Source organism: Acomys minous, assembly GCF_964271855.1.
Source record: "Acomys minous genome assembly, chromosome: 1".
Taxonomy (NCBI): domain Eukaryota; kingdom Metazoa; phylum Chordata; class Mammalia; order Rodentia; family Muridae; genus Acomys; species Acomys minous.
The window spans coordinates 70,138,497-70,151,757 of record NC_140483.1 but is presented as its reverse complement, the minus strand read 5'-3'; the positions used below and the strand labels follow the sequence as shown (position 1 = coordinate 70,151,757).

Sequence of the window (13,261 nt, the reverse complement as noted above, 5' to 3'; positions counted from 1 at the left end):
TTTTTTTGTTTTTTGTTTTTTGTTTCTGGTACTCCAGCCTCATGCGTTGGAGGCAAGCCCTCCACCACTAAAGCTACAGCCCTAGTTGGCAGTGTGGAATCTTGTTCTGGGTTTGTTTCTGAAGGCGTCAAGAAACAGTCACCCTGCAAAGGGGTGGAAAGACGATGTTTAAGAGCAACACTGGCTTTGTTAGGGTTGCTGCTGCTGGGATGAAACATCATGACCAAAAACAAGCTGGCAGGGAAGGGGTTTATTTGCCTTAGGCTTCTATATCATAGTCCACCACCAAAGGAAATCAGGACAGGAACTCAAGCAGGCCAGGAACCTGGAGGCAGGAGCTGAGGCAGAGGCCATGGACGGGTGCTGCTCACTGGCTTGCTGCCATCGTTTGCTCAGCCTGCTTTCTTACAGGACCCAGGACCACCTGCCTAGGGATGGCACCACCCACAATGGGCTGGGCCCTTCCCCCATCAATCACTAACTAAGAAAATGTCCTACAGGCTTGCTTACAGCTTTCTCTCAATTGAAGTTCCCTCCTCTCAGATGCCTTTAGCTTTTGTAGAGTAGACAGCAAAGACACCCAGGCAGTTCCTACCAGGTTTCTGTCCCATGATTGGCTCCCAGGCCCTCCTGACCATCATCTGCTCCTGGGCCATAGAGAGACAGACGTCCAAATTCCTCCAGTGGAAGAAAGATCCCCTCCTCCCTTGGTCCCGTTCTGACCTACCTGTGCCCCAGCCCCCAGATAGCCCTCTCTTCTTAAGACATGCCATGTCCTGCCTATGATAAAGCCTCTTCTGGAACAGGTAAAAGGGAGACCCACAGTAACAATAACCTCTAGCAGCTTCTAAACTAGTCTACACGCTCCCCTGCTCCATCCTGTCTCAGTCGCCAAACAACTAAGGGCCCCAGAACTGATGTTAAACAACAACAAAAAAAGAGGGGTCGTGGCGGTGCACCACCAAAAAGAGCACTATGACCCTGTTTCAAGCCCCCCAAAAAGAGCCGAGGAGCCAGGGAGATGATCAGTGGGCAACAGTGCTTATTGAGCAAACATGAGCACTTCAGTTTAGCTTCCCCAGTCGCCACAGAAAATCCAGATGTGGCGGTAATGAGAATTCTGGGATATTTTAAGGATGTGTTTTCGTTTTAATCCCAGGTATAGGGATGTGGGGGCTCCTACGAACTCTCTGCAGCAACTGACTATGATTTGCCTCATGCTCCAGCAGGGGCGTCTCTTCAATCGTGTGACGTTTGGAATTCTGGGAACTTTTTCAGAGGGTATATAAATGCTAGCTCCCCGAGAGGTGGTGTCAGTGGCTGTCAGTCGATTAAGGAGGTTGGTTGCGGTTTACTAGTAGCTGTGATCAAAGAAGCAACAAAAGGAGAGAAATTTGATTCAGGGATCTCTATCTTCTCCTATCTAGTGATGGAGGGTGAAACCAGGGCAGGGGAAGGATGGGAAAAAAAAAAGGAGAATCCATAAAGTAGCAAAGTCCGACTACACATGGTGGAAAGGGTATGTAAGCCCAGCGTTGGGGGTGGAAACAGGCAGATCCTAGCCAGCCTAGATTAACTGGCAAACTCTGGGTTCACTAAGAATAATTGGGGATGATGTGCAGAAGAGGGCAATAATCCAGAGCGTGCATTTCTAATCCCAGTGCTAGGGAGACAGGCAGGCAGAACCAGAGGGCTCACTGCCCAGCCATGACGGGCTACTTGGGGTATTCCAGGCCAGTGGGAGACACTGTGCTACAAAACAAGGTGAACGGCTCCTGAGGAACCACTGCCGAGGTTGGTCTCTGGCTCCTGCTTGTGCCCTCACAGCCATGCTCCACAGGGATTGATAGGCTTGTGGCTGTTACGAAAACGACAACTTGGTGGACTCTGCTATTAAGATCACTGAAAGGGGGCTGGAGAGATGGCTCAGTGGTTAAGAGTGCTGCCTGCTCTTCCGGAGGTCCTGAGTTCAGTTCCCAGCAACCACACGGTGGCTCACGACCATCTATAATGTAATCTGATACCCTCTTCTGCAGATAAAGCACTCATAGGCAATAAATAAATAAATCTTTAAAAAAAAGATCACTGAAAGGTCTTCAGTTTGGCATTAAATGGGGGATACTAAGGTAGCTTGGTTTTGTTTTTGTTTTTAATTTTTAAATTTATTATAATTTATTCAGATTACATCTTGGTTTTGGGTTTTTTTGATAAGAGATTTATTAGAGGGGTTGTTAGTGCCAGACAGACAGACAGACAGGCAAGCAGGCAGGCAGGCAGGCAGACAGATGGCAACATGGTAAAAGCTCTGAGGGGGGTTCAGGACCACAACAAGACGGAATGGGGGATCCCTTCTTCTAGGTCTCAGAGGGACGGGGAGGTTTCCTGCCACATATTGATGGTGGACCTGACTTTGGGGAGGGGATGTGGCAGGAGTGGGAAGGAGGGCACATCCGGCTGAACGGTACCCATAGCCCTCTCGTGTCCCAGAGGCTGGCTACCTGAGGCCTGTAAATTTCCTTGGGGGCCCTTGAACGTCATCTACCGCTCTCCCGGAGCTGCAGCATTTGGGGGGAGTCTGTAAGGAAGGGGGTTATGGATTTGCAGACAAACAATTGGTGGCGGCTTGCCATTTCTTTTACAACAGCTATTAAAAAAAAAAAAAGAGGTGACTGTAGGTCAGCATGGCTTCATTAGCCTCAGGTCTGGAACCTAAGACTCTAGTAGACATGTGCACGTCCAAGAGTGAGGCTTGTCAGTTCACATGGACACCTCTTCTGTGCTGGCAGAGACAACAGCAAACCTTTAAGTAAGACCGAGGCAGTCCTGTGGGTACAGGGGTCACTAGACTCAGAGCCTGTACATTGCGGTCCTCCACTCCTAAGAGCCATGGGCAGAGGTCTGAGTGTTTAAGTAGTGTGGAGCCAGAAGGGCTGAGCAGAGCAGCAGGTGCGCCCCGCGACAAGCAAAGGGCCTTGTGACTCCAAGAGGCAGGCGCTGGCTTAGACGCCACTGACAGGAGATGACACGGTGCCTCATTTGCCACGTGCCGCTTGTGTAATTAGACACATTGGTGGTAGCAGGCAGGCTACAACCCAGGCTTGATGGATTGGGACGCCACCCGGCTCGGACCACATTAATCATAGAAGCCAGAACTATGGGGCCGTTTTTCCTGCAGGGTCTGTCTAGTTTTCACCTGGGATTTGGGGACTATGAGAATCAGATGTGCCTTCCAGCCCTGAAGCTCTTATCATTTCTCTTCTTGGTCTTCTTGGTGGAGACCAACCACCCTGAGCTCATGAAGGAGCCCCTGAGCCCTGCCTTAGCAGGACAAGGTCCTAGAACTCTACATTGCTTCCTGGCAGTGGGGTCGACAAGCAAGACGCTCCTGGGCTATGTCCCAGAGTCTGGTCCCCTAAACCTCACAGAAACACAACTGGACCCACCTTCCAGGCTCTGCAGCAAGCTTGGTGATCTCAAATGACATAGCCCCTAAGGAGGCATGCATATTCACTGGCTGACCCTGTCAACGCCATCTACATCACAGGTGCAGTTTTGGGGAGGATGTCAGGATGCAGAGATGATGCTGGACCCAGCTGGATCATCTCTAAAAGCAATAGCAAGCGTCTTTGGTGAACCCGTCAGAGGGCAAACTGGAATAAGAGAAGAGTGGTGTGCGGGCAGGTGCAGGGGGGAGGGTGGTCTAGTGTGAGGTTAGGGCTGCAAGCCAAAAGATGCAGGGTGGCTTCCAGAAATGGAAAAAGACAAAGTGTTCCCTCCAGAAGTAGTGCGCCCTGTCCACACCATGTAAAGACTGAGTTCTGGTCTCTGGCCTCCAGGACTGTATGGTAATACATTTGTGTTGTATTGTAGGCATGACAAATGGACACCCCCCCCCCCCCCCCCCCCGCCTTGGGTATCCAGTCTGGTGCAAGGGACATGGAAGCCAGTGCGCCACATGGTAATGTCCCTGGCTAAGGACTAGCGAGATGGCTCAATGAGTAAGAGAACTTGCCATGCAAGACTCGGACCTGTGTTCTAACCCCCAGCACCCACTTCCAAAACTGGGCGTGGCTTGTGGATCTGAAAGTCCATTGTGGGAGGACAGAGACAAGAGGACCATTGAGGCCTGCAGGCTGTCAGACGATCTTTAGGTTCAGGGAGAAACTCTGTCTCTAGGGAGAAAGGAGGGTGACAGAGAAGGGCATCTGGTGTCCTCCTCTGGCCTCCACTTATATGTGTGCGCGCACACATGCACGCATGTGTACATGCATGCACACATGCACGTATGCATGTACACACACACACACACACGCACACACACACACACACACACACACACACACACACACACACATACACACACACACACAAACTACTAATTCATATACTCAGCATGAGATCCTGCACTGGATCCCCAGTAAGGAAACACTATCCACATTTGTACCAGATGTGTGGCTTAATTCACTGTATTGGTATTGGATGATATAGGATGCTAATGGTATAGGATGTTAATGTTTGAATGGCTGGGTGGAGGGTGTGCACTTTATCTTATCTAATTTTTACAACTTTTGCCTGCCTGAATTTATTCCAAAATGGGAAACTTAATTTTAATTAATGCATTTAATGGCCATTATTTATGTATCACTTGTATTATCTGTGTGTGTGGGGCGTGTGTACCCTGACATACATGTGGAGGTCAGAGGACAACTTTGGGGAGTCGGTTCTCTTCTTCTACCTTTACATGGGTTCCTGGGATTGATCTCAGGCCACCCGGGTCATATAGTTGGCACTAGGTGTCCTGAGGCTTTGCACATCTGAGCACACATGCTGACTAATTTTATTCTAGAGAGAGATAAGTTCTCTCAAGTGGGGCTCCAGTGGGGTCTTGCTACTCAGCATTCCTACTGCACCCACACCTACCAACGCATCTGTCATTGTAGGCACAGCTGCCCCACGGATCCTCAGAGTCTTTGTGGAGTGCGTATGCTACCAGCTTGCTCTGCTCTGGCAATGGTGCTGGGAGCCAGAGCTGGGTCCCACTTTGGGTGGGGTATCCAGTTCTCCTCAGGGGCTAGCTCTGAAGCTGAGGGCAGTCAGGCTGGGCAGGCAACAGGAGCCAATCATCAAGACAGGTGGCAAGGACTGACTCAGCACCCCAGATGGCAACAACTTGATGTGGGCAGGTGAGGTGGCCAGAGAAGAGTAGGAAGGGAAGGGGACTGACAGAGGGACTCACTCCCCAAGCATCAAGCATAGAGGCTGGTGGGAAGGCTGCGAGTAGGGAACCCTCCAAGGCCCAGCCCTCTGTGAGGGTTAATACTGGTTGTTAGGTCTTTCCCTGCTGCAGGGTGTGGCTGGCATACCCTGCCCACTTCCCAGAATTCCCTAGCCCAAGGGAGGGCCTTCCCCTCTCCCAGGGGCTCCTCACTATATAATAAAGACATTTTGGTTCCTCTCTCTCTTTCTTCACACCTCTCTTTATTTCTCAATCTCCCATTCCCCTCCCCCCAATAAACCTGCATTTATATATTATAACTTCGTCTTGCCATTAGCTCCTTCTGTTATTTCCATCACCAGTGATCAACCTGACTGTCTAGAACCACATAGGAGACATATCCTTGTATGGATTTTCTAGATTGGGTTATTTGGGGAAAATGCATCCTAACTGTGGGTGGCACTATTACAGGGGCTAGGGTCCCTCACTGGAGAGAGAGAGAGAGAGAGAGAGAGAGAGAGAGAGAGAGAGAGAGAGAGAGAGAGAGACAGATAGACAGAGACAGACAGACAGAGACACAGAGACACAGAGACAGACAGACAGACAGACAGACGGATGGATGGACAGACGGACGGACAGACAGAGAGCCAACTGAGCACCAAGATTCATCTCTCTCAGCTTCCTGAGTGTGGATATCATGTGACCAGCTGTCATGACTTCTGCCCCACAGCGGATTGTATCCTCAAAACATGAACCAAAATACACTTTCCTTCCTTGTGTTGCTTCGGTCAGGTATTTTATCATTGCAATGAAGAAAGTAATTAGATCTCTCCTCAGGAGAATGTGTTGCGTGGGGGGGGGGGGGGGGGAAGGGCTGAGAAAGTAACAAGCCTCTAGAGAATTAACATCAGCCAGGGCTGGAGGTCCTGGGCGCAAATGCCCAGTCACAGTCTTTCTCCTTGGGGACCTCAAGTTGGGAGGCAGGAAGAGACCTAAAGGCATCGCTCTGAGCTTGTTTTAGGGTCCAGGGGATGACACAAATGCCTCAGCACACCTGAGATAATAAAAGGGGGGACTCCAACCATGACGTCAGAGCAGGCTGTACCTAAGGTTATACTCCTGACTTGAGCTTGGGGTACCAGATGGGTGACGAGCCTCTATTCATGTAGGGACCAACGAGTGGGCCTAGTGCCACAGACTGTGGCATGAGACTGATCCAAGCTTGCTACTCAGGGGAAGCCAGAGCGAGGCTAATGTGCCTTTATCACCTGTTCCTGAAGTCACAGTCACAGCACTTTTGTGACCTCAAAGGACAGAGGCGAGTGGCCGCACAGCAGGAGCAGCTGACGGAAGCCAACACTTACCCATGGACACCATGGACAGAGTGCGGATCGTAATGGTACCGTCCCTCCTGGTGGCGCATGTCAATCGGCAAAGGCGCGTGGAAAGGCGGCAGGAGCTGCTGAGGAACTGTGGGGAGGGTGGGAGAGAGAAAGAGAGAGAGAGAGAGGACTTCAAAAACTTTCCCCCTCCCTGGAAAAACAATTTTCAAAAGGTTTTAAGCTCCATGAATTCCTGAGCAAGAGTGGCCAGGACAAGGGACTCCATGATGCCGGCGCTATCACACACCCACGGAGGGGGATGAATAAATAATCAAAGCCAGCCCGAGAATCCTACATCTTCCACATAAAAGATCCCCAGCAGTGCTCTTGACAAAGACAAGCAGCTCAATGCTCTTTGAACTTGGGGAACCCAGCTTGGCCGCAAATCAGGGCTGACAGCGCTGACAGGCTCCGACTCCCGCCAGCTTCTGCCCACCCCAGCTTGGCTGCGTGTGGCTTCCTTCAGTAGCATCAGGTACCAGCCTCAGATCCACCGTGCACACAGGCTGCACATATTTACCTACAACCATCTGCAAACCAGGCCCAGGCCCAGCTTTGGGGGGGGGGGGAGGGGGCATCTGCTTAGATAGCTAATTCTCCACTCTGTGTGTGTTTATTTTCGTGTGTTTATATGTATGTGTGTGCGTGTACAAACATACGTTCACATACATGTGGAGACCGGAGGATGACCTCAGGACGGTCCACACTGTTTTATAATACGAGGTCTCTCACTGCGGGACTTAGGGATCACTGATTCAGCTAGGCTGGCTGCTTAGCAAGGCCCACTGATCCTCCTGCCTCTGCCTCCCCAGGGCTGGGATAACAAACACACATTGCCTTACCAGGCTTCTGACATTCGTGATGGGGATTGGATTCTCATGGTTTTACAGCAAGATCTTTAACTAGCTCCCCAGCCCCCAACAATGGTAAATTTAACTCTTACCACAATACCGTAGAAGGGAATTTTCTAGTTTTTACACTAGTAACAGATTCTGTTTACAAAGAACAGCCTTACTTCTGCGCATCTATCAAGGTATACCTAGCTGTCAGCAGCCCCGATAATGAGGCTGATGCGGCAGACAGACTCAGCTTTGCTTCCCTGGGCCAGAGGCCTTCTGACTGAGGGAAGAGTCCAGGAGGAATGAGGACTACTCCAGTCCTTAGCCTTTTCCCAGCCTACTTGTTAAAAGGCCCTGTTTTCCTAAAGCCTATAATTATGTTTGCCTCTGGGGCACCCAGGCATTTTCTTTCAATAAGCAAAGAGCATCCTGCAATTATCACGATGATTTGTTGAGCGCAGGCCAAGTGCAGACAGGGGCTGACTCAGCTCCAAACTGACACACACGTGTTGGTGTTTTCGGTTCTGGAGACCCCGCCAGCACGCACAGGTTGATAATTAATATTAAGAGTGGAGAGTTGGGGGCTGGGGAGATACTCAGTGGATCCAAGTCCAAAGCCCAGAAGCCACAGGAAAAGCTGATCGAGGTGGTGCACACTCGTAAACCCAGCACTGAAGAGGTGGAGCCAGAGCATCCCTGTGGCTCTGACCAGACTGTCTAAGCCCGATTGTTGGGACCTAGGTCCTTGTGAGATAACATGTCTCAAAACCCAAGGTGGATGGCACCAGAAGCATGAACAGAGACTGAGCTCTGATCTCCATATGCATGGGTGTATATAAACATGTACCCACAGGGACACATGAACATCTATTCTTGTCACCATTTTAAGTAGGTAGTTGAGCAGCACCACCAGAATCACCCTGCGAGGCTGTCACCACCTCCACCTACAGAACTTTTCAACACGTTAAGGGGAACTGTCCCCATTAAACACTAGCAGTCCACTGGTCCCTGTCCCTGACAACAGTCACTCTGCGGTCTGTTGCAGTCTGTCCTTGTGAACCTGACAACACTTTTATTAGGGAGCACTTGTCCTTTTAGAGAGCACTTGTCCTTTTGTGACTGGCTTACTTCACTTAGCATGTGTTCTTGGGGTTCATCCAGCTGGGGAACGGGCTGTCATTTCCCTCCTTGCAGGCTGAATGCTATTCCATGGTGTGGATAGACCACATTTTGTCTGTCTGTTAAACTGCTGGTAGACGTTTGGATTTCATGCTATCAGTTTCAGGAGAAGTGGGAGACAGAGGCTCACACTGCAGGCCAAGCTGGCCTCGAACATACAACAATCCTTTCACATTAGCTTTCTGAGCACTGAGCTTGAAGCATGAGCTACCCAACTGGCTTTAATGCTAAGAGTTAGCAGTGAGAGGAAAACTTTTCTCCTAAATAAAAAAAAATTACTGACTTATTTTACATGTGTGCATCTGTCTGTCTGCTTCTCTCTCTCTCTCTCTCTCTCTGTGTGTTTTGTGTGTGTGTGTGTGAGAGAGAGAGAGAGAGAGAGAGAGAGAGAGAGAGAGAGAGAGAGAGAGAGAGAGAGAGAGAGAGAATATGTATGTGGCATGTGTATGGGTACGCACAGAGTCCAGAAGACACCAATTCCCCAGAGCTCAAGCTACATGAAGGCAGTTGTGAACTCCCTGATGGGGGCCTGAGAGCTGACCTCAGGTCCTCTGCAAGAGCAGGAAGTACACTTAACCACTGAACCATCTCTCCAGGCCTCTTCTGAAATGTTAACTTTAATTTGGTCTTTACTGCCCCACGTTTGCTGCATTTTCCACTAGGCAAACAGAAAGCACATCTCTCTGGCAAAACCAGCCTGGCAAACCAGGCTCAAGGAGGAGCCAGCAGCGGACAACAGGCCCTTGGCCCAGCCTGGCTTTTGGCTCTGACGCTGCGGAGAAGCAGATGGTCACCCTCGTTTGAGTTCCCGGCTTCTGAACAGGTGAGCATGGGCATGTGGCTGCGACTCTAAAGTGTGACAGAAGGGCCAGGCACTTTGGAGGCTGATGAGCTGTGGGAGTCAGACATTCTGGCCATTTCCAGGGGTTGGGTAAGTTTCTATGTGCAGTTTCCATCAGCCTGTCTGAAGCTAAGAACGAGGGCTATATGTCGATGTTATAAAGACACAAAAGAGAAAATGCATATTAGGCTGGAAAGATGGCTCCATCAGTTAAAAATGCTTGCAGGGCATGCATCAAGCCTGGGTTCCATCTCCCAGAAGCCTCCCTCTCCCCCCTCCCCCATTTTTTTTCTTTAAACCTGAGGTTGGGAGATAGTGGTTAGGAGAACTGGCTTCTCTTGCACAAACCCTGAGTTTGGTTCCCAGCACCCCCATGGCTGCCCACAACCATCTTTAACTCCAGTTTCAGGAACTCTAACAGCCTCTTCTGGCCTCTGTGGGTACCAGGCATGCACCCAGTACACAGACATACATATGGACAAGGTAAAAACACTTATTCACATTAAGAAGGAAAAGCTGGGAGCGATGGTGCACACGTGTAGTCCCAGGGCTGGTGACGCAGAGACAGGCAGATCTCTGGGCTACTAGTCAGTCACCTAGTCTACTTAGCAAGCTCAAGGCTAGTGAGATACCCTGTGTCAAATTAAACGGACAGCAACTGAGAATACCCCAGACTGTCCTCTGGCTCCCACATGCATGTGCGCATAGTGCACGCTGAGGACAGAGTGTGCACATTTAGGCAGCACGTGACAGTAACTGATAGTTGAAACCTTCAAAGTCCAAAATCAAACGAGGAACTTACTAGCTGTGGTGAAGGGACCAGCTGCTCCCTTCTGACAACCCCCAGGGAGGCTGGAGAGCTGGCAGTGGCCTTGCCTACACAGCAGGAGTGAGCCCACGTCCCAGGGGCCAGCACATGCACAATTCACCTTTCTAAATGTACAGGCATCTGCCTTCTCTTTGTCTCAGTGCTGGAGATGGAACCCAGGACCTCACACACATGCTCTGCAAGCACTCTAGGGCTTAGCTACGTCCCCTGCCCAGCCAAATGCCTTTAAAAAGAAAAATAAGAGCTAGGGGGGATGGCTATGAGCAGGGCAGACAGAGCTTCCGTGGATTGGCTCATGTCTATAGACTTTACCAGCATCCAGGTCAGTCTCTGGAGCCCCGGTGTAATAAGATAACATGCGGTCATACATTCATACTCACAATTCCACTCACAAATTCACACCTACACCCACCAATTAACAGACCAATTTGTCATACAGGTAAGTAAAGGGATGAAGATTGGTGTCAGGTCATCCGAAGTCAGACACTTCAGTTCAGCATGGGCCATCCCTTCAAGCTCCTTATGGAAGCTTCCAGAAACAAGTACAAACTCAAAGCATTCTGTGAGGAAGTTTTAGTTTCTAGCTCTTAAGAGAAACAGCCTCCATACAGAAGCCCTAGCAGCAGCCAAAGACTATAAGGAGAAAGAAATGAGGGCTGCCTTGGGCTGGCAGGACAGCTCATGGGTAAGTGCACTTGCTGTGCAACCCTGAGGACCTGAGTTCCAATTCCTGCTCCCTGTGTACAAAGCTGGGCGTGGCCACCTGTAACCCAATACTGGAGGAGACAGGCACAGGAATGTCACTGGGGGCTTGTCAGCTGCCAACCTACTTCTGGGTTCAGTGGGAAACCCTGTCCAAAGGAATAAGGCATCTAGTGAGAGAGGAAAACACTGATGTCTTGTTCTGGTCTCAAATGCATGTGCACTTGCACGCACATGGACATGTAACATACATACATACATACATACATATATATATATATATATATATATATATATATATATATATATATATATACCTCTTCACCCTTAAATACTTCTTGCACACTTAGACCCACATACAAAAAACAAAGCCACCTTTGGCTGGCATGTTGAATTTGATCATTCCACACAATGTTTTCATTGTGTGTGTGTGTTTTAAAAGAAAAAATAAAACTAAATTAAATTATACTCTTCTAGCAGAAAGGACACACACACACACACACACATCATATGTCATTTCAAAGAAATCTCTCCCTTTTCAAGGTTCTTAAGAAGTTCAAAGTGGGGAGTGTTTAGTGGCCATGCCCTGTCCCCTGGAAAAATGCACATTTTGCACATTTATTTTTGATCTTGTACAGAAAGACCCTGAGGAGGTAGAGTGGAGGCAACTGTCATTAAAAGTCCAGAATTTTTGTGTGCTAACTCAACCACCAAATGCTCCTTGGCTGGTAGGGTCAGGTGAGGAGACATTTGTGTGACAGGATCCTGAAGTGATGATCTTGCTGTGTGTGAGGAAGATGTAGGAAGGGGACAGAGAGACTCCTTCCCTGGACGCTGAGCTCAAATTAAGGCCCCGTAACAACCACAGTGGTAAATCAAGGCTGGCCCTTACACAAGGAGCCCAGAATATCTCGGTCATGAAAACATGACTAGAAGTTGTGTCAGCTGCCAGCGAGTTCTGAGAGAAAGTCACACGCGGCTATATGGTAGACATTGCCCAGAGAGGGACTCGAGAGACTTCCCACTGGTCATGACCCACAGGCGGGGCACTGAAGAGACACTCCAGCCTTCCAGGCTGCCTCCCTGGAGAGTGGGCATCTCCAGAGCTCCCTACCTTTTCAGTTATAACTACGAGATGGAATCAGCTTGGAGGACACATGTCCTGTGTGAGTGGGACCAGAAAAGTGTGTTTGTTTGAGAATCCCGTTGCCCAGGTACTGCCTGACTGTCAGTGGGAACAAGTGACTTGGTACAGGCGGCGCGCTGGTTGCTCATCACGGCCAAAGTGATGGGACTTAGAATCACCATGGAAACGTACTCCTGGGTGTGTCAAGGTGTTCTAGGCTCTTCTCTGTTGCTACCATAATCACCATGAGCGATGACGTTTACAGAAGGAAGGGTTTGTTTGGTCTACAGTTCCACAGGAATGAGTGTCTCATGGCAATGAGACATGGCAGCCAGTGGCACACACAGCGGCTGGAGCAGAAGCTGAGGGTTGTATCCTGAGCAGAAAAGGCAAAGCAGGAGAGCACACTCTGTGTGAGTCTTTAAACTCTTAAAGCCCTCCTCCAGTGACAAACTTCTCCTAACAAGGCCACGCCTCCCCAAACTCCCAAACTGCTCCGCACCACCAAGTGGGGACCATGTATTCAAACACACAAACTATGGAGGGCAGATGTCTCTTTCAAACCACCGCAGGTGGGCTGGAGTTCTGTACTGAATAAAATGGAGAACGCAAGCTGGGTCCCAGAATCCACCTGGTTCTGCTTCCCAGAATAGATGCAAAGTGACAAAGTGACCAGAGACCCAAAGTCCTCATGGGGGACTGTGAGCCAGGTCCTTGCTTCCTTGGAGGATCCCCCTAAGTCGTTTCCCATAGGTTGCAGTTGTCTTTTTTTTTTTTTTAGCTCAGCAACAAGAAAACCAAGCAATACAACAGGGTGCTGTGCTAAGGCTCAAGCACATATAAATGCAGCCTGCTTAGGGACCAGGCCAAGGAAGGGCAGCTGGCTGAAGTTCAGAGAGCTGTGGCTGGCTCTATGACCAAGGATGAAGAAAGCCTTGGTTCTGAATGCTGGGTCCTCTGCCCCCGGGTTGCGGCCAGAGGACCAAAACATCCACAAGTGAGTGGTGCTTAAGCTGAGAGCCCATGCCCTGTGGGTGTGAGCCTCTTGGGGGACATTCAAGAGGGAGCAGTTCCTTTGGAGAAGCAGCAGGTAGCCCCCATGTCAGGAGATCAGATCTGTAACTCCTGCTGCTCTGCCACCCTCAGTG

The 13,261-nt window shown here is 49.8% G+C and overlaps 1 protein-coding gene across 3 annotated transcripts in view; it reads right to left on the bottom strand.

Annotated features, from left to right (window-relative positions):
* The window catches only part of GLI2 (GLI family zinc finger 2), a 228,405-nt gene that overhangs the window by 51,788 nt on the left and 163,356 nt on the right, over positions 1-13,261 (bottom strand). For 2 of the 3 annotated variants that reach the window (XM_084774666.1, XM_084774667.1), the window contains exon 3: positions 6,580-6,685. The exons of the other annotated variant lie outside the window; for it this stretch is intronic. In XM_084774666.1, coding sequence (XP_084630792.1) covers positions 6,580-6,685 — 106 coding nt within the window. The remainder of the gene's footprint in view (positions 1-6,579; positions 6,686-13,261) is intronic. 3 annotated transcript variants of the gene reach the window in all.